This window comes from Panthera leo, chromosome C2 (genome assembly GCF_018350215.1).
Source record: "Panthera leo isolate Ple1 chromosome C2, P.leo_Ple1_pat1.1, whole genome shotgun sequence".
NCBI lineage: Eukaryota > Metazoa > Chordata > Mammalia > Carnivora > Felidae > Panthera > Panthera leo.
The window spans coordinates 149521725-149549264 of NC_056687.1; the positions used below are offsets into that span (position 1 = coordinate 149521725).

General features: G+C 38.7%; 1 protein-coding gene across 3 annotated transcripts in view; it reads right to left on the bottom strand.

Moving 5' to 3' along the window:
- CTNNB1 (catenin beta 1) overlaps positions 1-27540 on the bottom strand; it is a 41155-nt gene that overhangs the window by 7652 nt on the left and 5963 nt on the right. For all 3 annotated transcript variants that reach the window (XM_042954428.1, XM_042954427.1, XM_042954426.1), the window contains exons 2-7: positions 5360-5420; positions 4700-4927; positions 4232-4485; positions 3868-4106; positions 3578-3779; positions 2135-2279 (exon numbers count right to left, since the gene is read on the bottom strand). In XM_042954428.1, coding sequence (XP_042810362.1) covers positions 2135-2279; positions 3578-3779; positions 3868-4106; positions 4232-4485; positions 4700-4927; positions 5360-5372 — 1081 coding nt within the window. In that variant the 5' untranslated portion in view covers positions 5373-5420. The remainder of the gene's footprint in view (positions 1-2134; positions 2280-3577; positions 3780-3867; positions 4107-4231; positions 4486-4699; positions 4928-5359; positions 5421-27540) is intronic.

The window sequence follows — 27540 nt, forward strand, 5'->3', positions numbered from 1 at the left end:
GTGTGGGGCCTGAACTCATGACCTGGAGATCAAGAGTCGCATGCTCTTTTCGTGTCTCTCTCAAAAATTAAGTCTACCTCCCCTAGGAGACAAGCATCATCCCTATCTGGCTGCTTCCTCCTAGCAGCTCCAGCTACTAACAGAGACCTGCACACGGCTGATGCTCAAGATCTGCTCCATGCCTAGACCCCCCTCCTCTACCTTCTCTCCTTCACAGATTTCATTCCCTCCCTTTACTATTCACACGAACAGGGTGGATTTGACCCCAAATGTCTCATCAGAATACCCCGTAGACTTCAAAAACACGTAGACCTGCTCATTCGGCAGGTCTCAGCTAAGAGTCCACGCAGATGACTTTAAGGCATGTCCCCTCTCCCCCCCCTACACTGAGAGGTCAACTCCCAAATCTCTAGCCCCGTCTCCCCCTGCATCTCTGTGCCATACATAATCCAGCTACCTACTGGCCTTTTAGTCACTCTATCTCAGCTTCTTAAATTACCTTGTTCCAAAAATTAACCAATTCATTCTGGTAGCTCCATTTAGGATGTTCTCCCCACCACAAATCACTTCCGGTTGCCCTTTAGCCCCCAAGTTATTACATTTTATGGGCGCTATCAGAAGCCTCAAAACAGTCACCCTTTCTATTTTTCATACCAAAACAGAAGTTTGTAACACAGCTCGGTGGCCTGAACTGCTTGCTTTTGCTCAAACTGTCATACATTGTTAATAATCCAAACACCTCACTGTGATGCGATGCCACTGCTTAACAACCACTAATAACTTCTCATTATCTCTAAGACAAAGGCCAAATTCTTTAGCATAACCTTAAGGAACCCTTTAGAATCTGGATCCCACCTAGCACTGCAAACTGACCTATTCTACATCTGTGGTTCTAAAGCTAGGAAAAAAACAAACCATGAATAAACATACATGTGACAGGGGCCTAGAAATGTCTTGCAATACATGGTCCTTGCCTAGCCCATCAACCTCATCCTGGGTCCTGGGCTACTCATCCGTTATTCATTAAATTCAAGTTACACTTCCTCTTTAGCACTTAGAACTCAACAATCTCTTTCTTACCATCAGGACATAGCATAGGGTTCTTTTCTCTGCCCGGAAAACATCTAATCCCCACTTCTCATATGGCTAATAGGTACCTTCTCGTCCTGCAATCTCATTTTACATCCCTTTCTCAGAGAAGCTCCTCTCTCCCCTTTAATTCTGATCACTACTTACTGTTCCTTTCTTCTCTGATACTCATTCTAAGCTGTTAATGCCCCCATTTTTTGCATATTTTTGTCACCCTCAACAGAATGGAAGAATAAATATAGGGACCATATCTGCTTAGTTATCCAGTATATACCACGTGCTTATTCCAGTGCTTAAGACATAGGTGCTGAATGTTTTCAGAACGCACAAATGGACATCAGAATAACCTGGCTAACTTTTAAAAATAATGACCTTGTCATTCCACTCCAAGGATTCTGATTAAGTCCAAAACTCTGCATTTTCCTCAAGTACTCATATTTCTGGAACAGCTGGGCCAGAATTTCATCCCCTTATTCTAGATGAATCCAGCCACACCTGTCTGTCTCAGTGCCAGCCAGCTATCCTGGGCAACCATAATGCCCCTTTCTCCCACAAATTCTCAAATAAAACTACTCTCAACAAATAAAAGAGGTGTTACTAACCCTACACTTCATTCCAGGTATTTTCTTCTATTAAATGCTTTCATATTTTCCCCCTTCCAGTTTTGATATGAAACTTGGTTTGAGAGTCCAGGTAGATACTGCTAAGTGAGTTACAGAAAGAACTGATGCTGGGTAGTTGCAGAGTAACTGTATCCTCATGATAAAAAAACAAAAGGCTGTGGCTGGTCCACCAATTCCTCTCCTTTGCTACCAACACGCACAACAGAAACTACCGAGTATTAGCCATCATTTTCGATGGGTAATAACAACTCTGCCTAAACTGGCCTAGGCTTAACCAGCACCCGTGCAGGTGTTAAGCAACAGAACCGTCTAGTTTCAGCCCATTTCCAAAACCATTAAGATCAAGTTGTATCACCCTTTTCCTAAAACAAGTAATCAAATTAGAACTGCCAGATGTTGCACACGAGACTGAGAATGCTTACCGGCTTCTACAATAGCTGGTTTATTACTAGAGCAGACAGACAGCACCTTCAGTACTCGGCTTGTGGTCCACAGTAGTTTCTCGTAAGTGTAGGTCCTCATTATATTTACTAAAGCTTGAGGTCCACCACTAGCCAGAATGATCAGCTAGAAAGACATGTATATACTGTTAATCACAAAATTGTCATCATATGCCCAAGAAAACAACCAACGTATTTTTATTATACAAGCATGTCAGCCAGCTTTGCCACTGATCTAAATGTATTCCCAGACCCCATTATCCAGATCCCCACACTGGGGCCCCATTTACCCCCTCCTTCTACAGGATTCCACTCAAATTCAGGTATCCCAATACTCCCAAGAATAGATCAACTCTGCCCCAATTTTCTTCCTCCCACACTGATCAGAACAAAACAAAACAACAGAAACCACGCTGGTGTGCGACAGTAATGCCCAGATATTATTGTTGTATCAAAGCGGAGTTGTTAAAAATGTGAACCAGAATGGGCACTTAAAACTCCTAATCTTTTGGCTCTTGGCTGTTTTCACCTTAAAATGAGGTCTCATCAAATAAGCATTCCTTCTTGCCCTTTACTTCCCTCCGTATTCCCACCTCCAAACTATCCTGATTTTCTAAACACAAATCTCATCAGCTCATACCTTGCTAAAACTGACTGCATTTAGTCATTACTCTTTTAACATATTCTACAAGGTCCTGCAGGACCTGCCCTGCTGAGCTCAATAATCTCAACTCAAACCTTTCCTCTTCTTTACTATTGTTTCTAAGTTTATTTATTTTAAGGGACAGAGAAGAGAGCGAGCACATTCAACTGGGAGATGGGCAGAGAGAGAGAGACAATCCCAAGCAGGCCCCGCGCTGTCAGCACAGAGCCCAACTCGGGGCTCAATCTCACGAACTAGGAGATCATGACCTGAGATGAAATCTAGACTCAGACGCTTAACCAACTGAGCCACTTGGGTACCCCTTCTTTATTCTTTGTATCTCTTGAATTTCCCAAACTCATCACTTTTCTCCCTCTGTAGGGCTTTCAAAGGTGCCATTTCCTCTAATCTTCACCTAGTCGATCTCTCCTCACCCTTAAGACCTGAACACAACCTATCACTTCCTCCAACAGGTCTCCCTGAACTTTCAAAACAGGGTTTGGTTCACATATATGCTCTCATTGCTCCTCTTAAATAGTAATTATATCATTTCAGTGCCTATCTCCCACCTAAGAATGAAAGTTCTGAGAGGAGTTTGCCCACTATATCCCCAACACCTAGCTTGATACATACAAACGTTTATAGAAAAAAAGATGTCCAACTTTTTTTAAGGATACACACAAAGGGTGAGGCATACAAAGAATTTGCTAGAGTCCACAGAAGGACATGACATTGGGGTTCCCAATGCTCCATGACAACCACATTCAGAAAAATTCTTTTACCTTGCTTTCTTGGTTGCCGTAAGCTAAAATCTGAAGGCAGTCTGTCGTAATAGCCAAGAATTTAACATTTGTTTTGTTGAGCAAGGCAACCATTTTCTGCAGCCCACCAGCTAAACGCACTGCCATTTTAGCTCCTTCTTGATGCAATAAAAGGTTGTGGAGAGTTGTAATGGCATAAAATAATACAGAATCCACTGGTGACCTGGGAAGAAGAAAAAAGCCACATCAGAAATGCAGTGATGGCACTCTTCTCCTTCTTAGCTGTGAGCCTTCTGACCATGTTTTCTTACCCAAGCATCTTCACCAGGGCGGGAATGCCCCCAGACTTAAAGATGGCCAGCAAGCCCTCACGATGATGAGAAAGATTGTGCAAGGTGCCAGCAGTACAGCGAGCTGTCTCCACGTCGTTCGTATTCTGCATGGTGCGTACGATGGCAGACACCATCTGAGGAGAACGCATGATGGCGTGTCTGGAAGCTTCCTTTTTCGAAAGCTGATGGACCATAACTGCAGCCTTATTAACCACCACCTATAACGTACGGGAATTAAGAGACGTCATTGGTTTTCAATACTGATACTGGATGGCTATTTTGAGGCTCCTTCCTGGAGAGTTTCCTTCAAAGCAGATCGCGAGCCAGCCTTGTCATTACTGACCTGGTCCTCATCGTTTAGCAGTTTTGTCAGTTCGGGGATTGCACGTGTGGCAAGTTCGGCATCATCTTGATAGTTAATCAAATTTACAACTGCGTGTTTCAGCATCTGTGATGGTTCAGCCAAACGCTGGACGTTAGTAGGGTGAGCAGCATCGAATTGTGTGGATGGGATCTGCATGCCCTCGTCTAAAGTCTCAGGGAACATAGCAGCTCGCACTCTCTGAGCTCGCGTCATCGCATACTGACCATCGATATCTGGAAAAGGTAAATTCAACACCCGTTATTCCCAATTCAGCATTGTGCTGAACACGTGCTACACCAAATGTATTACCGAAACGTTACCTAAAGGTAACACTGCCACCACCCCCCTTTCTTGACACCACTTAAACTGTTACACACCAACGTCTGTAAGAAGAATTCTCAAAACTGCATTCTGACTTTCAGTAAGGCAGTAATGTAACACCCTTACCAGCCACTTGTTCTTGAGTGAAGGACTGAGAAAACCCCTGTTCCCACTCGTACAGGACTTGGGTGGTATCCACATCCTCTTCCTCAGGATTGCCTTTACCACTCAGAGAAGGGGCTGTGGTGGTGGCGCCAGAATGGATTCCAGAGTCCAGGTAAGACTGTTGCTGCCAGTGACTGACAGCTGCTTTTCTGTCTGGCTCCATGGCCATGTCCAGTTCCATCAGATCAGCTAGAAAAATCCAACAGCATTCGCATTACTGCCAAGGAAATGTTATCTTCATTAAAAGATCTGGGATACATCCCACTGAAATATTGTTAGAAACAGTCAAATGTGGAAGACAGCCAAGAATAACAATGATAGCCAGGATTAGCTCAGTGAGGAAATATCTACACTCTTAGGGAACCACCTAACAGTTACTCACTGAATTAGTGGAAGAATGGTACTGCATCCAGGCTCCAGAAGCAGTCATCCAGACTAGATTCCTGCTGGTGGCTTGTTTGCTATTTCACCAAGCCATTAGGAGGAGTGAGCAGAAAATGGAGCAAAAGGTAGCCTGACAAGTAAGCAGGGAGAGAGTAAAGCAGGGGGATCTGAGCCAGACTGGGTTAATGGCAATGAAGCAGAGCCCCAAATCAGTAACTAAAGACTTGTGATACAAACCTTGGGTAGCCATTGCCCACACAGGATTTTCAAAACCGGTGTATGGTGTGCTTCAGATACCCTAAAAGAGTTAATCAAGTCATTAGGATTTAAAATTTGCTTGTTTTTAACATTTTTAAGCCACTACGATGGGCTGATAAATATTACGGACCACATCCATAAATAGCCGCAACCCCTTTTACCATGTGATCGTGAAACCCAAACCCCACGGTCTCCTCTATACACCTCAACCACAGCTCCATCATTGTTGAAAACTCCAAGTAAAAACTCCTCTTTAACAAGCACCTCTTTTTAAGTAGGAATACAAATTATAGTTATTCAGGATGTCAAAAAGCACAATTATTGATGCGGATGAAGAAAATTTATAGTGAAAGCCAAGGTGGGGGAAAAAAAAGTATTCAAAATCAATTCCTCCTTGAGTTCCCAAAAGCGTTCTCCCTTTTTAACTTCTTTCGCTGAAAAACTCATAGGTCTTTTTGGACAGTGGTTTTAAAAAAGACCAAATTTTCATTAAATGGTTTTTCTTTACTGATACAATACAATGCCATATAAAATACCTTTATAAAGCAAATGGATCAGAACACTGGATTGTAGATCTTTTACTAAGAAGTAAAATTACTTTTCAAATGAAAGTTTGCAACACAAAAAGAATCTTTTTAGTATATTTTTTCTAGTTCAAATTTATAGCAATGATGTATTATAAACAGAAGTATTACTCACTGGAGTAATGTTTTATCAGTATGAAAAACTTAATCATATACATAAAAATCTTAGCATCTTTGTATTTTGGCTTTACTGTGTAACATTCAGGAAAACACTGAATCACATAGGAAACGAATTGCAAATGAGAACCGTTTGAAGGCTCATGGCCACTAGATATTCCTAATAACAAAACTTCCTTTATTACACAGTATTCCCCTAAACAAGTTTATCTTGCACTACAAATTGACATAATGGTTTACCAACACGTAAAGATATGGACTAAAATATTTACGTGTGAACTGTGTATTCTATCACCGTAAAACAGAGTTTAAATATGTTTAATTGAAAGTTGGAAACTACAGTCTAAAGTCCTATTTGCTCTATGTAAAGGAAGCATGTGTTAATTATTCCTAAAATTGCTCTTCCAGTACTAGATTTTTATAACCACAAAGGTCACTTGACACGTAAAGATGACAAGAGCTGTGGATACAACTGTTTTAGTTTCACGGTAGAAACAACTGACAATCTTTGTACAAGGCAAAATGAAGGACAGAAAATGAAGGTGATTCCTGTCAATACGAAATCTTTTAAGATACTAAGCAGGATTATGTGTGTTCAATGTTTTGATTCAATAGGACTAGAGTGGGGCATAGAAACCTGAATTTTTAATGAATATTCTAGGATGCACAAGCGATCTACAGACCACACTGAGAAATACCCAAGGTTTCTGTTCACTGATGCTGTGTTTTAGCTTACATTTTCCCATCTCTCTGGAAACTGAGTTCTCCACTCCAGTTTCCAGTTTATTTCCGGGAAAGGCAACTTAAAACAAGTTCTACATTGGGCTCTTCCTTTGGCCAATGCCACACGGCTCAGAAACCAACTAGTCACTATAATACACATACAAAATATGTGTAAATCAGCTGTATAGTTACTGGTAAGGCTTCTGGTCCAACAAAAAGCTACTACCAGTAGTTAAGTTTTTGGCAAGTCAAAAGTTATTCACAGATTTTTGACTGTGTAGGGGGTCGGTGTTGTTCAACGTTCAAGTGTACATGGCTTCAAGGAAAAAAATATTTACAGTATTGTTTCCTTGTTGTTGATGCAAAGGCAAAATATTTAGCCATGTTATTGTGTAAAATCTGTTTATATGGGATGACCTGTAGTTTGACCACAATTTATAATGATTTTATGGACAAAGCAAGTTCATACTCCAAACTTACAATATCTATTTGTATGTTGAGGATTCCTCAATACTATTATTTTTATATACTTTAAAATTTATGCAGCATACGTAACAGTGAGTCTACAATCCTACGTCGTAAAGGAGGCCAAGTATCAATCCAGCAGGTTGAGAAGTAAAAAACAGGAATGAAAATGGGGATCTACATAAGCAACAGTATATATCAACTCGCCTCCTACATTACACTGCAGACGAATCCAAATTTACCAAAACTATGAGAACTATTCACTAAAGAAACTGAATATACTGTCCAAAGAGATCTAGGCCAGAGTCCTGCCCAAAAGGAAAGCCTTCCTCATTCTTCCTCTGGACAGAACTTTCAGCCCAAGGATTGGCTCCCTCCACTACACCCTGTCAATCATTAGGGGTCCAATCCTAAAGCTCCCAATCAACCAAAGCTTACCAAACACATCTGGAAAGCCTTCAAGAGCAAAGGAAAAAGTTCAAGAAAGAAGTAACAGAAAAAACGCGGACTCCAGAGAAACACAGGATTTTAAAATAGGGGTAAGGGTGGGGAGAAGGAAACAGAATGTTTCAATTTACTACCCTCATAAAGATTGGAGATAGTAAATTAAAAGCTCACTAGGTAACCAAAGTTGAGAAAAACTCCTAGAACATAAAGGAGAAAGATATTCAAAATACAAAATAGAAGAAACAAGATGATCATCTAGGGGATCAGAGCGCCAACTAATAGGCATTTCAAAAAGAATTAGGAGAAACAAAAATGGGGAAAAGCCCATTAATACCAACTCAAGATAAAGGGAGGATAATGCTAACAAGTTACGAAGTACTAGAAGTCCCAAATGCAGTGATCACAAACTACAGAATACATTAGGATGCTCTGCGTCCTGCCAGCTTCATCCCCACCGAGTGGTACCTTGACAAAGAAAGAGGGTTGCCAGGATCGCCAATTTATCCAGTTTAGTGAGGTAATGGACGCATGCACCCTTTTATTTTTTCTTTTTGTTAAACATATATTCTTTCCAGTTATATAATTTGTAAAGAATACCTCAAAATTTATCTTGCTACTTCTGATTTAAAATCTGTAAAGATTTAGAAAAAAATACACACTCTTTATATACAATAATTTCTATCTAGGTGAAAAGTTCATTCTGATCCATATCTTATCCAAAGTGTTACTATGAGTAATTTTTCCTTCAACTTTTTTAATAGGACTACTTAAGCATTCTAGGTTTTTCTTTTTTCTTAGGAAAATTTCCAAATATGCAGGCAAGTAGACACAACCGTATGATGAACACCCACATTACCTATACTTAACGACTGTTAACATCAGGCAGTATTTGTGCCCACCCACAGAATAATTTTAAAGTAAACTATATACATTATTATTACTAGTAGTAGTTCATCAGGTGGCTATGAAAAGTAAGGATATTTTCTTGCACACCAAAACATTACTATAGAAGATTAGCCTTACTGGCTGCTACTCCAGTTCACAATGAGTGAACTGGAGCCTCTACTTCACCCTGTGCACTTTAATGGCCTTCTGTCAAAGTCGATGTGAGAATTCTGGACATGATCTAGGTCTCACGCCGAAGTTTACTTCTCCAGTTCCTATTAGGACAAATTATCTTAATTACCCTAGAGTTCATAAAATTTGAGTATTACTAACTAGGAGTAACTTTGCTATATAAAAATAAAGCAGATCTATTATAAAACCAGTTTTATACTGGCCATTCATGCTAACAATTCACTTTCCAATAACCTGTACTAAAAGAACAAAAACCAGTCACTTACTCTGTTTTAAAGTAAGAAAACCCAACTCTATTTCAGGAGCATGATAAACTTATTAAAAAAAATCCTCAAGGATTAAAACCATTTCTAAGTAAAATGTGTTTTGTAAATCCAAAAGCACATACATACGCATTTTTCTTGTCACTACTAATATCTTGCCATTCACAAAATTTATACTCTCCTCAAATCTTCTGTTTAGGCACTTTTCATTTATCACTAGTTTGTTTGTTTTTTTGTTTTTTTTTTTTTTAACATTTATTTATTTTTGACAGAAAGAGAGCGTGAGCAGGAGAGGGGCCGAGAGAGGGAGACACAGAATCTGAAGCAGGTTCCAGGCTCTGAGCTGTCAGCACACAGCCCGGCGCAGGGCTTGAACCCACAAGCGGTTGAGATCATGACCAGAGCTGAAGTTGGACACTTAACCCACTGAGCCACCCAGGCGCCCCTTATCACTAACAGTTTTAAATCACAACTCAATCTAGTTACTTTTCTACTTTTACTCCTCAGCTGTGTCTGTGTATATTCTGAGAGGAGTCTTCCTACACTGGTCAATAAAATATAAATACCTAGTGACACTTTTGCTCCTCCAAAATTCCTAATATTGATGCCCTTGCTATTACTTTAAATACATAGGTGTAAAATGGCTATTGGAAGAAATATGAACTGGGAAAAATTAGGACACTTCCCAAATGATTGCTTTCCTTCCTTCATTTTATGGTCTTCTCTATCTTCTACCCTACCTATAAAGTAATATATGCTTAGTGTAAAATATTTTTCTTTGTCGTTCCCACAATTAATGACATTTTGGTATATTCAGTATTTTATTAAATTTACTATTAAGTATGCTTTTATTATAAAAATATAAATATCAGAAGCGTGTGGGTGGCTCAGTCAGTTAAGCATCTGATTCTTGATTTCAGCTCAGGTCATTATCTCACGGTTCATGGGATCGAGCCCCACGCACCGGGCTCTGTGTTGACAGAGCAGAATCTGTGTGAGATTCTCTCTCCCTCTCTTCCCCTTCCTCCTGCCCCCCATAAACTTTAAAAAGGTATACACACACACACACACACACACACACACACACATATAAATCAATTTCTTATTCCTTACTGTAGACACTGTGTATGTATACATATGCATGTATATATAGAAATCAACTCCTTATTCTTTATTGTAGATGCCTAAAAGTGTTTTCATTTGTATCATATATCTGTACTATAATTAGCCAAATCTCCCATTCTTGAATAGTTTGTCCTCCCCCATTTAGTTTGCTGCTCAAACAATGCTGAACAAACACGTTTGCATATAAATAATTCTCTTTAGCTTCTTCCACTTCCCTTCCACATGAGGACTGCTAAAAGGGTAAAAACTTTTAGGGCCTCTGATACACAGCTCCAAAAGACTGATGGAGCACAAACTGATACAATTTTCAGAGAAGGCCCCGTATGAGAGGCCAGGCCAGCCTACCGGTGGAGCAGCATCAACTGTTACCTCAGGACATCCTGTAGCAGCTATGTCCTCCCATGTAATATACACATTACCCCACCCTGTAAGTTTCTCGAAATTCTGAGATTAAATACTCAAAAAAAACCTTTTTTTGCCACGTGTACAGCCTTCTTGGCTTGCCAGATTCTTTAAAAATTTTTTTTTAATTTTGAGAGAGAGAGAGAGAGAGAGAGAGACAGAGAGAGACAGAGAGAGACAGAGAGAGAGAGAGAGAGAGATAGAGAATCCCAAGCATGCTCCACACTGTCAGCACAGAGTCCAATGCAGGCCTCAAACTCACAAACCACAAGACTATGACCTGAACCAAAATCAAGAGTTAGATGCTCAGTCAACTGAGCCACTCATGTGCCCCTTGCCAGATTCTAGAGGTAGTCCTTTTATATTTTCATAGGGTACATGTATATGTTATATATAAGAAGTTCCTTGAATAATCACTGATACAGCATATTTAGGCCTATCATGTGTGTCTGAGAATATGATTTCACTACTTAAAATAATGTGATAATGGTAATATCCTTTACACTTATGATATATCCTTACTGTCACCAATGAGTACCTTCATACATCATCTCTGGTCAGTAACATAATCCTAAAATAGTCTTGATACTCCAGAGAAAAAAAAAAAGAATGTTTTAAAACAAACTTTTACTTTATTCACTCTAAGATCAAGTCACTACAAAAAGCAGATGATTTTTCTTCAGCCTACAGTACTCTAAGCAACTGAAAACACTGATATTTTAAAACACAGTTATTTCAAAGTACACAATAAACAGGCTTTATCTATCTACACAGGCACGTTTTTATAATTTCCAAATATAATTTTATGCTAGCTAAGTTAAACAAAATGTTTAATACTGTTTATGTGGTAAAAGTACAAAGATTACATGCCAGCTTCTAAACACCTGGGCACAAAGGGAATCAAGAAAGAAGGGTATTAAAGATGGCTTCATCTCTTTGGCATTTTTTTAAGATAAAATAAATACAGCAAAATTACATACACCTCTTAATATCTAGGCCACCCATGAGTGCATGGCTGTTTGTTACATTATTCTCTATACTGTGCGTAGCAAGAATAATTGACCGAAAATAAGGAAATAGTTCTATATCAGCATCTCAGGTAAAGTAATTTAAACCCCAAATGTGATTTTAAAATATAAGAAAATCTTTGTACCTTTTCAAACAATTAAAATGGAACTATCCATAAAAGACACAAATATTTCATGTACACTTCTGTCAAACCAGCTAAACCTTACAACTCAAGTACCAAAAGTGAGGATAAAATACTCCCGTCTCCTTGAAGAGGCAGCAGTCACAGTAGCTCAACAGGCCACAAATCTATTTCAGAGGCTAGAGACTGCAGCTATGTGGGAGGATCTGTTTCCACTACATCTTGAAACTGAAAATCCTGTTCCTCTTAAGTTCATAAAATGATGATTAGCGAAATCCTTTTAAACCGAGGACATTCTTTGTTAACATTCTAGAGACACTTTTACAACTCTTTTAAGTTACACAGTGATAATACTGCACAGAAAACAGTTCACGGTTAAACTGAATTGTTAATAAAAAGTGACCATTATGTACAAACTACTTTCCTATGTACAAATAGGTTAGAAAATCATAATCACAAAAAGATCTCATGCATAAAAGCAACAATAAAAACAAAGTACATACAAGATTAAATGTAATTATTTTTTTCTTGGCTGGAAAATCGTTTTGTACTATATAAAGATATTGTTGGTTTTCTCTTAGTTAAGGCTAGCTAATATCCTTGGTACACAGAGAACTAAAGACAAATCAATAAAAAAAACATCAGGGAAAGGGCAGAAACCATCATTTCAAAGGAAAAATACAAAGTAAGCAATAAATACACACAAAAGAATTTAAACTCATTTATTTTTTGCATATCAGCCCAGCAGATTTAAAAGATTAATAATATCGACTGCTAAGACGATACAGTTGACCCTTGAACAAGGATTCGAAATGCGCGGCTGCACTTGTACGTGATTTTTTTTTCATCATGATTAAGTATACTCTTTAATCCCCATCCCTAATTTCAACCCCACGCACGCACCTCCCTTTGGTAGCCATCAGTTTGTTCTTTATAGTTGAGTCTGTTTCTTTTTCTTGTTTTAATATAATTTATTGTCAAATTGGTTTCCATACAACACCCAGTGCTGATCCCAACAAGTGCCCTCCTCAATGCCCATCACCCACTTTCTCCTCTCCCCCACCTCCCATTCAACCCTCAGTTTGTTCTCAGTTAAGAGTGTTTCTTGTTTTGCCTCTCTTTTTTCCTTTGCTCATGTTTTGCTTTTTAAATTCCATATGAGTGGAATCATATGTTACTTGTCTTCGACAGATTTATTTCACTTAACATCATGCTGTCTAGCTCTGTTCATGTTGTTGCAAATGGCAAGACTTCATTCCTTGTTATGGTTAAATAATATTCCACTGTGTGTGTGTGTGTGTGTGTGTGTGTGTGTGTGTGTGTATACTTTTGGCCCCCTCACCATCTTTTTTTTTCCAAACACACACTAGAGTGAACTCTGAAAAGCCTAAATCATAGTACATGCACCTATAGTGGCTTCCTAGTGCACTTTGGATTTTATTCTATATCCTTATGGATCTGACATAAATATAGATGTATAGGTATAGGTATAGGTATAGATACATACGCACAACCCACTATCTCTTCTTTATCCATTCATCTATCGATGGACACTTAGGCTGCTTCCATACTTTAGGTATTGTAAATAATGCTGCAATAAACGTAAGGGTGCATGTATCTTTTCAAATTAGTGTTTCTGTATTCTTTGGGTACAGATCCAGTAGTGGAATTACTGGATCACAGGGTAATTCTACTTCAAATTTTTTGAGAAACCTCCATACTGTTTCCCACAGTGGCTGCACCAATTTGCATTCCCACCAACAGTGTAAGAGGGTTCCTTTTTCTCCACATCCTGGTCAACACTTGTTTCTTGTATACATTTGGTTTTGTTTTTTTATAGTACAGTACTATAACAAATGTATTTTCCCTTATGATTTTAACATTTTCTTTTCTCTAGCTTACTTTATGGTAAGGATACAGTACTTAATACATACAACACACACACAAAAATGTTTTAATCCTGTTTATGCTATTGCTAAGGCTTTTTTCTCTATCAACAGTAGGCTACTAGCCATTAAGTTTTGGAGGAGTCAAAGTTTTATGCAGACTTTGGACTACATGGGAACTGGTGCCCCTAATCCCCACATTATTCAAGAATCAACTGTAGTTAAACTACCAGAAACTTTTTGGAGGGTAGGTTGGCACTACCCATTAAATATGTGTAAATACCCTCTGACTTTAAAATTCCATTTTTATAATAGAAACATAATTTGTAGCAATATTCACAGAAGAATGCCAAGAGGTCTGCACAATGAAGCATTCATAGAAAAAAACTGGAAATTACCCAAATGCTCAACAAGGCAATGAATGAACAATAATTTATACACTCGCCGAACAAACATGTAACACCTTTCATGTTACTGGCATTGCAGTAAGAGTGAATACCAGAGTCTGAGACTCAAGCTCGTACATCCAGTAAAGCTTGGATTCTGCTACTAGAAAGTTAAGCAATAAAAACAAAACAATTTAAAGAGAACTTCTGTGAAAGAAATAAACAAGGTGAGAAGAGAGTGAATGGTGGAGAAGGGCTATTCTAGGTAAGCATGGGATGACAGGAACCTTTGAGCAGAGGAGGAGGAACCAGCCAGCTTAAGATGGGGCAGAACACTTCATGCAGAAAAAAAGTGGAAAGGAAGGTATGAGCTGTTTGGTAAAGGTACTAAAAAGTCACCAGTGTAACAAGAAATCAGGGAACTATGAAAAGAGAAAGGACCAGATCAACAAGGATATAGAATAAAATCCAAAGTGCACTAGGAAGCCACTAGAGGTACACATGTACTATGATGTAGTCTTTTCAGAGTTCATTCTAAGTGTGTGTATGGAAAAAAAGATGGTGAGAGGCCAAAAGAAAAGCAGGGACACCAATAAGGAAGCTACTGTAAGTGGTAAATCATCCAGGTGAAATGCAGTAGTGGATAACTATGTAGCCTTTAAAATGAATGAAAAAAGACACAGAAAAAACCCCCACATATCTAATATGCAAAGCATTTGCACATTTTACGACATTTTTGCATACATTCCCAGAATTAAATGCATGTAAAAAATACATTCGTATCTGGGGCACCTGGGTAGCTCAGTCAGTTAAGCATCTGACTTCCACATAGGTCATGATCTCACAGCTTGTGAGTTTGAGTCCCGCATGGGCTCAGAGCCTGGAGCCTGCTTCAGATTCTCTCTCTCTCTCTCTCTCTCTCTCTCTCTCTCTGTCTTCCCCGCTCATACTGTCTCTCTCTCAAAAATAAACATTAAAAAAATTTTTTTAAATACATTAGTATTAGAAATGATACTTTTCCACAGTGCCTGGGTGACTCAGCCGGTTGAGCGTCCTATTTCAGCTCATGGATTTTGTGAGATGGAGCCCTGAATCAGGCTCTTCACGGACTCTCCCTCCCTCCCTCCCTCTCTGTCCCTCCTCTGCTCCCGTGCACGTGCGCGCACACGTACTCTCTCTCTTTCAAAATAAATAAGCTTTAAAATAATTATACGTCTCCAAGAAAATAAATCATTTAGCCCCAATGTGTGTTAACCAGTGATACACAGCATTAAGGAAATGTTTCTAAGCATAAAAGCTAAGTGGCCCATAAAATAGACTTTCTGCAAAGGAAAGATGGTAACTTCTCAGCAACCATTTAGTACCTCAAGGCAAGAACAAATTGCTTTAAAAAAAAAAAAAGGACATATTCTTTGGATAATAATGTTTTCCAAACGCAAGGAGATCAAACTCACTGCAGTTTTTAAATACTTAGACAAATAACGTTTTATTTAATTATATCAATAGTTTTCCTATTTTTTAGTAATTTCATAGAGATTTTCATTCATTTCTTGTTCTACTAAAGTGGTACTATTCTAAGAATCAACTGCATCACAACATAATGTGCCAAGTTTAGTGGACTTATTTTAAATAATACATTTTACAGCATAATTTGAGGATGCAGCCTCGTAATATCAGGTAAACATCTAATTTTGCCCTTCATGTATTTAACAATGTACCATCATTAAATGCTTAGTAACTTTAGTTCTGAGCCTAATGTTATTTCATTGAATTTTCCCAGCAACCTTGTAAGTAGACAACATTCCCCAAATTATTAGATTAAAAGTCTGACTAGCAGCCATTAATATGAGTATAGTTGCTCCGTTAAAATTGAAATCCAGGTCTTACATTTAAGCTCAGAGTCATGTGCCCTTTTAATCAAATCACATATCCCACTCGCACCCCAAAGTTAAAGACAATTAGTATTTAACAATGTTACAGATCAATTCAAGAGAAAGGTTAACAAAAAGAACTATATTCTTTGAACAGTGACTACAGAAAAAGATCAATCTAAGATGTGAATCACTATATACTTCATACTTTGACTATGTGCCTAGCCAGACAGCACTACTGCTGACAAGAAAATGCAATCAAACACACGAGTATATCATGCCAAGGAGATGGAAGAGTTATTTCGAGAGAGTTTCTACATGTTGATCTCTAGGCTCTGACTATAGGAAGAATTAATGGCAGGAAGTCAATGACTTCTAGGAGTAATTTATTTAATGCAATGCTTTCTAGCCCTCAGCAATAACCTTCCTCTTTTTCACTTGTAGGAGTCTCCCTTTTCCACCATACCAGCACACAGACCTTTAAAAAATAAGAAAAAAAGTTCAATGTGTGAACCCTGTGAGGGCTGGGGCCCTTTAGTTTCACACTGTATCCAAAGTGCTTAGCATGTAATAAGCTTTTAGGTATTTGGCAGACTAAATGTGCCAATAAGAAAGATGTTCAAAAACTAGACAGTAGAATAAAATGTAATACAAAGGCTTAGATAGCCAACAAACAATTATGTATAACCTAGGAGACTTCTTAAATTCCTTTAGAAACATGAAATATTCATTTATGAAAGAACATATCTCATCTGAAACAGAGGTCAACAAACTTGTTCTGTAAAGGGCCAGACAGTAATTACTTTAGGCTTTGTGGGCCATAAGATGGGAGTACACCAAAATAAAAAGCTTTGCACAGCAAAGGAAACCATCAACAAAATGAAAAGGCAACATAATGAATGGAAGAAGGTACCTACCTGCAAATGATATACTGATAAAGGGTTAGCATCTTATACAACTCAACACCAAAACACCCAAACAATCCAATTAAAACTGGACAGAGGACCTGAATAAACATTTTTCAAAAGAAGACCTATAGATGGCCAAAAGACACATGAAAAGATGCTCAACACCACTAATCATCAGGGAAATGCAAATCAAAACCACAATGTGATATCACCTCACACAACTCAGAATGGCTAATATCAAAATGACAAGAAGTAACAAGAGCTAGCAAGGATGTGAAGAAAAGAAAATCCTTGTGCACTGTCAGTGAGAGTGGAAATTGGTGGAACCACTGTAGAAAAACAGTATGGAGGTTCCTCAAAAAATGAAAAATAGAAATACTATATGATCCAGTAACTCCACAACTAGGTGTGTACCCAAAAAAAACCAAAAACACTAATTGGAAAAGATATATGCACCCCATGTTTACTGCAGCATTATTTATAATAGCCAAGATACGGAAGCAACCTAAATGTTCATCCACAGATGAATGGATAAAGAAGACGTGGTATACATATACACAATGGGATACCACTCAGCCACAAAAAAAAAAAAAAAAAAAAGGAATCTTGCCATTCATGACAACATGGATGGCCCTAGAGGGTATTATTATGTTAAGCGAAGTCAGATAAAGAAAAATAAATACCATATGATTGCACTTGTATGTGGAATCTAAAAAAAAAAATAAGAACAAAAAGCCAGAAAGACTCATAAATACAGAGAACTAGTGGTTGCCACAGTGAAGAGGTGGGGGAATGGGTGAAATAGGTGAAGGGGATTCAGAGGTACAAACTCCCAGTCATAAGACAAATACGTCACAGAGATGAAAAGTATGACATTGGGAACACAGTCAATAATATTGTAATAGCGTTGTACAGTGATAAGTGGCAACTGTTTATCACGATGAGCAGTGAAATCACTACGTGGTACACATGAAATTAATACAACACTGTGTGTCAACAACAATAAAAATTAAAATAAAAAACTTTGTCACAGCTACTCAATTCTCTTGTAGTGTGAAAGCAACCACAGACAATATACACATGAACAAGCATGGCTGTACTTCAATAAAACTTTACTCCTGGAAATTGCAAATTTGCTATTTCCCATAATTTCACATGTCAAGAGATCTTATCCTTGACTTTTTAATCAGTCATTAAAAAATATAAAACGTATTCTTAGTTCTCAGGCCATACAGAAACAGGTGGAGGACAGAAGTTGACCATCCCCTCATTTATTTATTACCTACTTTCACTGGCAACAAACCAAAGGCAAGTGAGTTTACATTTTAATTAAGTACATTAAACCTAAATGTGAAGACCCATAACAGAAAGGGTTTTTAAGTGAGTTAACAGGTTACTTGAGAGGTCACACACAGTTTTTGCCTGTATCTTCAGAAACAGGTTGTGTAAAAAACAAAACTGGACCAAATGACATATGAAAGCCACAACAAGACCATTTATTTGGGAAAACCAATTCAGGCCATTAAGACTGGGTATGGACTAAACCAGAATTAAGCCTCAATATATGCATACCTTTAAAAATCTTTTTTTACTATAAAGATCTCCAACTTTGTTTGAAGGACCCTTTAAACTGACTACCAGATCCTTCCAATGGTTCTTACCTGGAAATTTAAAAAACAAGAGGACTCTGCTCCATCCCCATGGTTCTCTATCCCAGTAGAACTGGGATAGAACCCTGGCATTGCAATTTTTAATTTGTTTAAAGCGTCATACATGTTGCTGACACTGATACCCCCAAAGAAGGGTTACAGCTATAGACAAATAATATGATCCAATTCTATTATATATAACATGCTGTTACATGCATAACAATGTTATATGTATAATGTTTTATATATATAACATTAGTCAGTAACTCAAATTAAATTAAAACAAATGTGACTCCACAGAGTAACCCCAGGACCAGCTCTTAAAGAAGCATCTATTCATTAAGACACTACAGATTCTAATTACTTAATCTTTTAGCAACCTTCAAGACCCCACCATACATGTTAAGTTTATGTTACTCTCTCAAACAGAAGGACATTTTTGCTGCCTTTGACAGCTTTACCATAGTAAAAAGTTTCATAATCATGAGGCTCTCTTATATTTAGAAAGAATAGCAGAATATTACAAAAGGTAGAGTGAGCTAGAAAGCTTTTATTTTCAAAATGTGACTACTTTCATTATCTCAATACAAAAAACCTTCAAGGAATAATAGCTCTAAATCTGTTCGAAGTCCAAAAATACACCAGTAAATGAGTCATAACCTGGAGGTATATATCAATGTCTCATTGGCATATTGTTTTTTGTTTTCTCAATTTGCCAATTTGTTAATCAACATTTTGTTTCACAAGTTTTCCCACAATTCCTTCATTTACTCAACAGTTCAAGGACATAGCAATACCAAGGGCGTGAATACAACGTATGCATAGATTTCATTTATTGAGTGCTGGATGCATAGGGGCACTTGTACCCCAATGTTTATAGCAGCACTCTCAACAATAGCCAAATTATGGAAAGAGACTTAATGTCCATCAACTGATGAATGGATAAAGAAATTGTGGTTTATATGCACAATGAAATACTACGTGGCAATGAGAAATGAAATATGGCCTTTTGTAGCAACGTGGATGGAAATGGAGAGTGTTATGCTAAGTGAAATAAGTCATACAGAGAAAGACAGATACCACATGTTTTTACTCTTATGTGGATCCTGAGAAACTTAACAGAAGACCATGGGTGAGGGGAAGGAAAAAAAAAAAAAAAAAAAAAAAAAAAGTTAGAGAGGGAGGGAGCCAAAACATAAGAGACTCTTAAAAACTGAGAACTGAGGGTTGATGGGTGGTGGGAGGGAGAGAAGGGTGGGTGATGGGCATTGAGGAGGGCACCTGTTGGGATGAGCACTGGGTGTTATATGGAAACCAATTTGACAAAAAATTTCGTATTAAAAAAAAAGATTTATTCAACAAATTTATTCAACAAATTTTTATGTAACTGCTACTCGCGAGGACGTGTAATAGATTCTGGGTATACAGTGGCAATTAAAGCAGATATGGTCCTTGCATCCTTGACCGGAAGGGAGACAATAAGTGAATGAACAATTACAAAGAGTGAGAAGTGTATATAACTAAGTCACAAGTGGAAGAAGGGAGTAGAATGACACAAGGACAAATGGAAGGTTTTAGAGTGGACAAAGCCTTCTTGAAGGTAATTTTCAAGCTGAGACTTGAAGAAGGATGCAAAAGAGCCAGCATGTAAGGAACAGAGCAGAAACATTCCAGAAACAAGAAATAACATGTACAGAAGCCCAGAGTCATGAAGACCCGATCACTTTAAGAACTAAACCTTGAGACCAGAGTGGTTCAATTATAGTGGGAAAGAGTGGATGCAATGAGATGAGGCTGAAAATAGCCAGACTGTGTAGGGCTGTCTAGCCTTCGGTTAAGGAATGCATTTCTTTTTCCTAAGTGCCACTGAAAGTCCACGAAAGGTCATAAGCTGGTTAATAACAAGATCTCATGGAGTTTTTAAAGCTGGTTTTGGTTATATGGGAAAACAACTGAAAGAGAACAAGAAATAAAAAAGGGAACCTGTAAAGAAACCATAGCAAATAGTCCAGGTAATAGATGGTGGCAGCTTAAGCTCAGATCGTAGCACTAAGCACAAAAATAGCTACACTGGAGAAATACTTTGGAGGTAGAAACAACAGACTGTTGATGGACTAGTTCTAATAAATGAGAGGAATTAAAGTAGGATAAGTGGAATTAAAGAAGAGTCCTACAGGGGCGCCTGGGTGGCTCAGTCGGTTGGGCGGCCGACTTCAGCTCAGGTCACCATCTCGCGGTGAGTTCGAGCCCCGCGTCGGGCTCTGTGCTGACAGCTCGGAGCCTGGAACCTGTTTCAGATTCTGTGTCTCCCTCTCTCTCTGACCCTCCCCTGTTCATGCTCTGTCTCTCTCTGTCTCAAAAATAAACGTTAAAAAAAAAAAAAAATTAAAAAAAAAAAAAGAAGAGTCCTACATATTTGGGTTGAGCAATTAAGTTGTGATACTAAGTTTAGTGCAATGTAGGAAAAAAGAGGAGAATGTTTCTAGAACTGCACTGTCCAATATGGTAGCCACTTGTTACATGCGGTTATTTACATTTACATTTACTTTCATAAAAAATTTAGTTTTTCATATTGCCATATTCAAATGCTCTAGAGCCACATGTAGCTGGTGGCTACCACACCGGGCAACATAGATGTAGACCATTTCCACCACCACAGAAAATTCTACTGGTGAGTAGAAGGAAGGTGTTACAGAAGGAAGAAAGAAATACATACATAATACCAAATGCTAGGTGGTCCGGCAAGACTAAAGCTAAAAAGTATCCACATGGTTGGTCAACATGAAGGTCCAATAGGACCTCAGCAGAGCATATTCGCTGGAATAATGAAAGCAGAGCATGAACTGGAATGGGAGATGAAAAGTGCAGACATGTCCATAGGGTATGGACACACCATGAAATAGAGCAGAGAAATAAATGGGGCATTAGCCGGAGGAAAACAAAGGGTGTCATTTCTAGAATATTCACGCAGCCAACACACCTTTCCTGTGCACCAGTAACTTCTAGACATTCTTCTGAGTACCAGAGATATAAAATCAGGACAAGATCAGGAGAGGAAGAAAGAACAAACAAGCAAACAATGTTATTTCAGAGTATAATTAAGTGCCCAAACCAAATAAAAGAATAGAATATGAGAAAATTAAAATGAGCGAACAGAAAAGACCTCAATGTAGAAGTGGTATCTAAACATGAGCCATAAATGACAAGAAGGAACCATCTCTGCAAATGTCTGGAATATACCTGTATGCTACTGGGAATGATCTAAATGAGATGATAAGATTCACTCAACACATATTTACTGATCATCTATTATGTAGTATGACTCTAGGCACTGGGAGGAAGAAAGCAGTGAAGGACACAGACAAAAATCCCTGTCTTTCTGGAGTTTACATTCTAGTAGGCTAAGAAAAAAGAAAACAAACAATCAAAAAAACCAAAATATTATGTTAGAGAGTGACAAGGGCTATGGAGAAACATAAAGCAAGAAAGGAGATAGGAAGATGGGGAAGGACTGTGATTTTACACAGCATAGCAAGAAAAAGCCTGAAGGAGATCAGGAAGTGAGCCATGATATGGGATCATGCTTGACCAGTTGGAGGAAAAACATAACAGCCTGCACAGATAAAGAAGACAAAAGTAGTAAGTGATAAAGAGAGTATAGACACAGAGGGATTTGTGCTTTTACTGAATGAGATGGTAAGCACCTGGAGGTTTCTGAACAGAAAAGTTACATATCTACTGCTTTGTAAGGGTTACCTCTGGCTGCTGTGTTGAAGATATATTTTAGAAGAACAAAGGTGTAAGTAGGGAGACCAGTTAGGAAGCCTTTGCAGTAACCCAGGCAAATGATTACAACGGTACTGCTATGGTAAGAAATGGTTAGATTTTGGATATTGTTAAAGGGAGAAAAGACAGGATTTACAGACAGGGTTTCCATACTGAGTGTTAGAGAAACAGGAGTCAAGAACAATATGGTTAGGGCTGCCTGGGAGGCTCAGTCAGTTAGGCGTGCGACTCCTGATTTCCGCTCACATCATGACCTCACCATTCATGGGTTCGAGCCCTGTGTTGCACTCTGCTTTGACGGCATGGAGCCTGCTGGCAGTTCTCTGTCTCTGTCTCTCTCTCAAAATAAACAAACACCAAAAAACGAAAAAGAACAATATGATTAGAAGTCTGAGTACCTGGCGCTCTCTCTCTCTCTCAAAAATAAAAATAAACATTAAAAAATCTTTTTTAAAGAAGTGGGGGGCGGGGGTCGCCTGGGTGGCTCAGTCGGTTGAGCATCCAACTATAGCTCAGGTCATGATCTCAGTTTGTGAGTTTGAGCCCCACATCAGGATCTGTGCTGACAGCTCAGAGCCTGGAACCTGCCTGCTTCGGATTCTGTATCTCCCTCTTTCTGCCCCTCCCCTGCTTGTGCGTGCATGCTTTCTCAAATATATATATATACATATTAAAAAAATTTAAAAAAAAAGAAAAGCCTGAGTTAACTGGAAAGATACAGTTCCATTCAGAAACAACTAAGAGAAGCAGCCATTAGGGGAAATTGAGAGCTCATTTCTAGAAAAGTGAAGTCTGTGATACTTCTTAGACACCCCAAAATTTTTTTTCAAAATAGCTGGGTATTAGAATCTAAAATTTAGGAGAGAAACCCAAGCTAGGGATATAAATTTGGAAGTCAGAAGCAAACAGATTAAATGCCATCTGTTTAAAGCTATGAGACTAGAGAGTGTATTTAAACAACAAAAAATAAGTCTTAAGACTAAACTCTCAGTCACATCAATAAAGAGATCAGAGAGAGAACAGAAAACCCAAAGGAGACTAAGAAGGAACCACCAGCAAGGCAGGAAGAAAACCTGCTAGCAGACATCGTAGCCTAGAAGCCAAAGAAAAAAGTGTTTCAAGCAACTGTGCCAAATGCTACTCATAGATTAAATGAGATGAGGACTGTTAATTTATAACATGGTGATTTCCTGGTATGGGTTCAAAAGAAAGGGAGAGTGAATAAAAGCAATTGTTTCAAGCTATTTTGTGTGGGTGATGGGTAAAAGGGGAGACAGGAAGAAAAAATTGTTTTAAAATGAGATAAGCAATATCATGTTTGTGTGCTCATGGGAAGAGCCAGCACAGAAGGAAAAACCAATGATGCAGGAGAAGGGAGACTGACAAGAGTAATAATATTCTTGAGACCAAGAAGGGAACGAGATCTAGTATACAAATGAACTCGTTGTCTTGGAACACTACGGTTCATCCAGTGATGGAGAAGGTAAAGCGCACAGTCACAGATACGGGAGCATGCAGGAATTTTTTAAATCATTCAATATGCTTAGTGAGATAGAAAGCAAGGGTATTAGATGAGGAAGAATAGGGGAGAAGGTGTTGGAATGTTAGAGGAAAAGAAAGATGCAATCATAAAAGAGAGCGAACTAACAGACTGGGGACCACTGGGGATGAAGCCAGGGAGAGACAAAGTTGTTGAAAGTGTATATAAGAAAGTGATTATGATTCAATACGAAATCTCAGGTGGGTGTAAGTGAGGGTGAGGGACCCTAAAAAGGTTAGATGGATACAGATTATAGGTTCTGGTGGGGCTGAAGGGCTGCTGGAATTCAAGTATTTCCTAGAGGAGTAAGGCAGTGGGGCACTTGAAATGAGACTGGAGAGGGGCACCTGGCCCAGTCAGTTAAGTGTCTTGACTCTTGATTTTAGCTCAGGTCATGATCTCACGGTTCAGAGAGTTTGGCCCCACATCCAGATCTGTGCTGGTAGCACTAAGCCTGCTTGGGATTCTCTCTCTCTCTCTCTCTCTCTCTCTCTCTGCCCCTCCCCTGCTCTCTCTCAGAATAAACTTAAAAAAAAAAAAAAAAAAAGAAATGAGATTGGGGAGGGGGTAGTAATTAGTATAAGACGAAGCATTCTAGGATATGACAATGGGACCATGTGGTTGAATTAGAGTGAAAAATGAGATCACTGGAGGAAAAGAAAGAAAGGAATAGGCCAGAACATCTTTTATACCAGCGTTCCTCAAAGAGCCAGACCACGACACCATGAGGAGCCTGTGCCAGATTATAAATCAACATGCTGCTTCCTTTATCAAAGAAGACTTGCTGCAAAAAAAGTCAGCTGGACTAAACAGTGAATTTAGTGACAGAGGTGATTTATATTCTGGCACAAACCCCTTATCATAATCCTCACTAGTAACAAACAGTTCTGACCAGACGACATTTTGAGTAGCACTGCTCTACACGGACACTGATATCTCCAAGAATTATGACAGAAATAAAAGAGGACACTGAGCCAAGCTAATAAAGTGTTCAAGGAAGGAGGGAGATGACCCTCCTTACTTTTTCTTCTCTTCTCAAATATCCCAACACCTCCCCAGGAAGTCAGTAGATGACTGAAATAAAGAGGGGTAGCGGGTAGTATAATTTGATGGCATGAGAGTCAAAGATCGAAGTTCTGGAAAATAACGGTTAAGAAGTGAATGAAAAACAAAGACACTTTCTCTGCCTCTCAGTTTAGTAGTAAAATGTGTGCAAAAAGGGAAAACATTTACCACTGAGAGAGCTGCAAGGAAGTAGCATTATCAGGGGACAGACTAGGTTACAGTTGGAGTAAGAGAGAGAAGGGAACATTCCCAGAATACACTGAAAATAAAAGGAATTCTAGGAGTTCCATAAGGTACAGTGAGTGATAAAAGGTGGGAGATGGAGACTTAAAAAGTAACGGGATTAGAATCTGGAGGAAGGGATAAGGCCAATACAGAAGAGTTAGGTAGAACTAAAAGAACAAAGTCCTTGAAACCACATGGGTCAGGACTGGCCTCTGACCAGAATATACTATTTCCTCCATTTTATTTTATTTTTTTAAGTTTATTTATTTATTTTGAGAGAAAGCACACATGAAAGCGGGGAAGAGGCACAGAGAGGGAGAGAATCCCAAGGAGGCTCTCAGAGCAGAGCCCAACTCAGGACTTGATCTCTCTGTGAAGTGTGAGATCATGACCTGAGCCGAAATCAGAAGTCAAGACGCTTAACCAACTGAGCCACCCAGGTGTCCCTCCTCCATTTTAAAGATGGACACTCGATGCAGACTGGCAGGGTGTTGAAGGAGTTCCTGCTTAGCTTCTGATGGACGAGAGGGGACTCATCTGAAAAGCAGAGAAGGTTAAATAGTCTTCCTGTCTTGGAGCTTTCTAGAGAAACATAGTATCTGGGATATAATGGCAAAGGGAGAAACGCGAAGTCCTTTAGCATATAGTCAGGGTATTCTTCAAGCAGATCAGTACGTATTCTTACAAAAAAAAATCCAATTAGCTGAGCCTAAAAAACCAAACTTTAAAATCAAGCAAAATGCAAGAAAACAGACTAAACTTACTAAGCTATCTAAAGAGTTCTATGTCCACGCATACTAGGTGTCCTGTAACATTTGGTGTCCACTTCTGCATCTATGAACTATTAGGGAGATATAGGTCTGACACCACTGCATTCTTTCAGTAGCTCAGAAAATAATTTAGTTGTCTCAGCCAGCACTTTCTACACAGTGGAATGGAACTCGACTTGGAAACCTCCACAGTTAGACTGAAAAATATTTCTAAGAAACTCTGGTTCCTGCTTTACACATACGGCACTCATCTAGCATGTGGAAAACTTCAAAGACTTGCTCCCTACACTCTTACCCCCAAACCACTTAATTATACTTAAAAAATAGAGTAGTTTACAACAACCACCCCTCGGTGCAAATTACTACAATCATTTAAGATCACCTTCAAATTGTATTTCCAAGAAATTCTGCAGTCATTTTTATATGGACAATGTATAATAAAATGGGTATATATACATACACCTATCACAATTATTTAAGCTATCATAAAACCCCTTTAATAAAAGAAGCTTATTAAACTAGCCCTTCGGCCTTTGCACATCTTTTACTTCCAAGTCAAATCAACTACCAGCATTTAAGATAAGACTTATTAATCACAGATATGGTTTGTATGCCACAAGGATTTATGAACTTGAAAGAACGTAGACAGGTTAAAAATCTCTCCCCCTGCCCAATTTTTTAAACTAGTTGTTTAACATACCTGTAACGAATCTTGAAAGGAAACTACCAGCATAACAACATGTGAATGACGAAATCACAAGTAAAACTGTGGGAACATTAGTGAAGAAATTAAGAGAGGGAAAAAACAGGAGAGAAAACGGGAAGTGCTATGGAGCGTTTTCACCCCAGCATCATCCAGCTGTTCACACTATTCAAACTGCTGGGCATGAGGGGGAGCCTTTCCAACAAGTTCAAAAGAAATCAAAGGCCGGAAATTTCTGGAATATTGTAAGGGAAACTTTACAGTGGCTTGGTAAAGTTACACAGGGATAGGAGGATAGCCAGGGAGTTAGTACCTCTGAGACCAATGTTTTGTAAAAGTCCACTGATCAGTTTAGTTTGTATTCTATACCATATCATATCAAATACATTTGTAGCACTATTCTCAGATACTGCTTTTTATAACCAATGTTGTCCTATGCATTGCACTTTCAGTCCAGACATAGCTTGCTTGTCATTTAAACATGTAGTCTGCAGGTTAAACATGTAATTAAACATGTAGTTTGCCAACTTTTCCAACTCCGGAAATGAAAATTTTTACCCTAGCAAAAAAAGATTTAACCAAAATCTAACTGCCTTTATAAATTTATTCTGACCAAATAATAGAATGCCATTAATTTAAATAAAACTTACGTTCAATATATTTTTAATTATCTAAACTTGGTTGTTAAGTTTTGGATTTGGTCTGATAATAGTTTATCTTAAAAGTGTAGACTTCAGGGGTACTTGGGTGGCTCAGTTGGTTCACCATCCAATTTCAGCTCAGGTCATGATCTCAAGATTTAGTTCGTGGGTTCGGCCCCACATCGGGCCTGGAGTTGGCTTCAGATTCTGTGTCTCCCTCTCTCTCTGCCCCTCCCCCACTCATGCTTTCGGCCTCAAAAATAAACATTAAAATTTTTTTTTAGGGGCGCCTGGGTGGCTCTGTTGTAAGCGTCCAACTTTGGCTCGGGTCATGACCTCACGGTTCGTGGGTTCGAGCCCCGCGTTGGGCTCTGTGC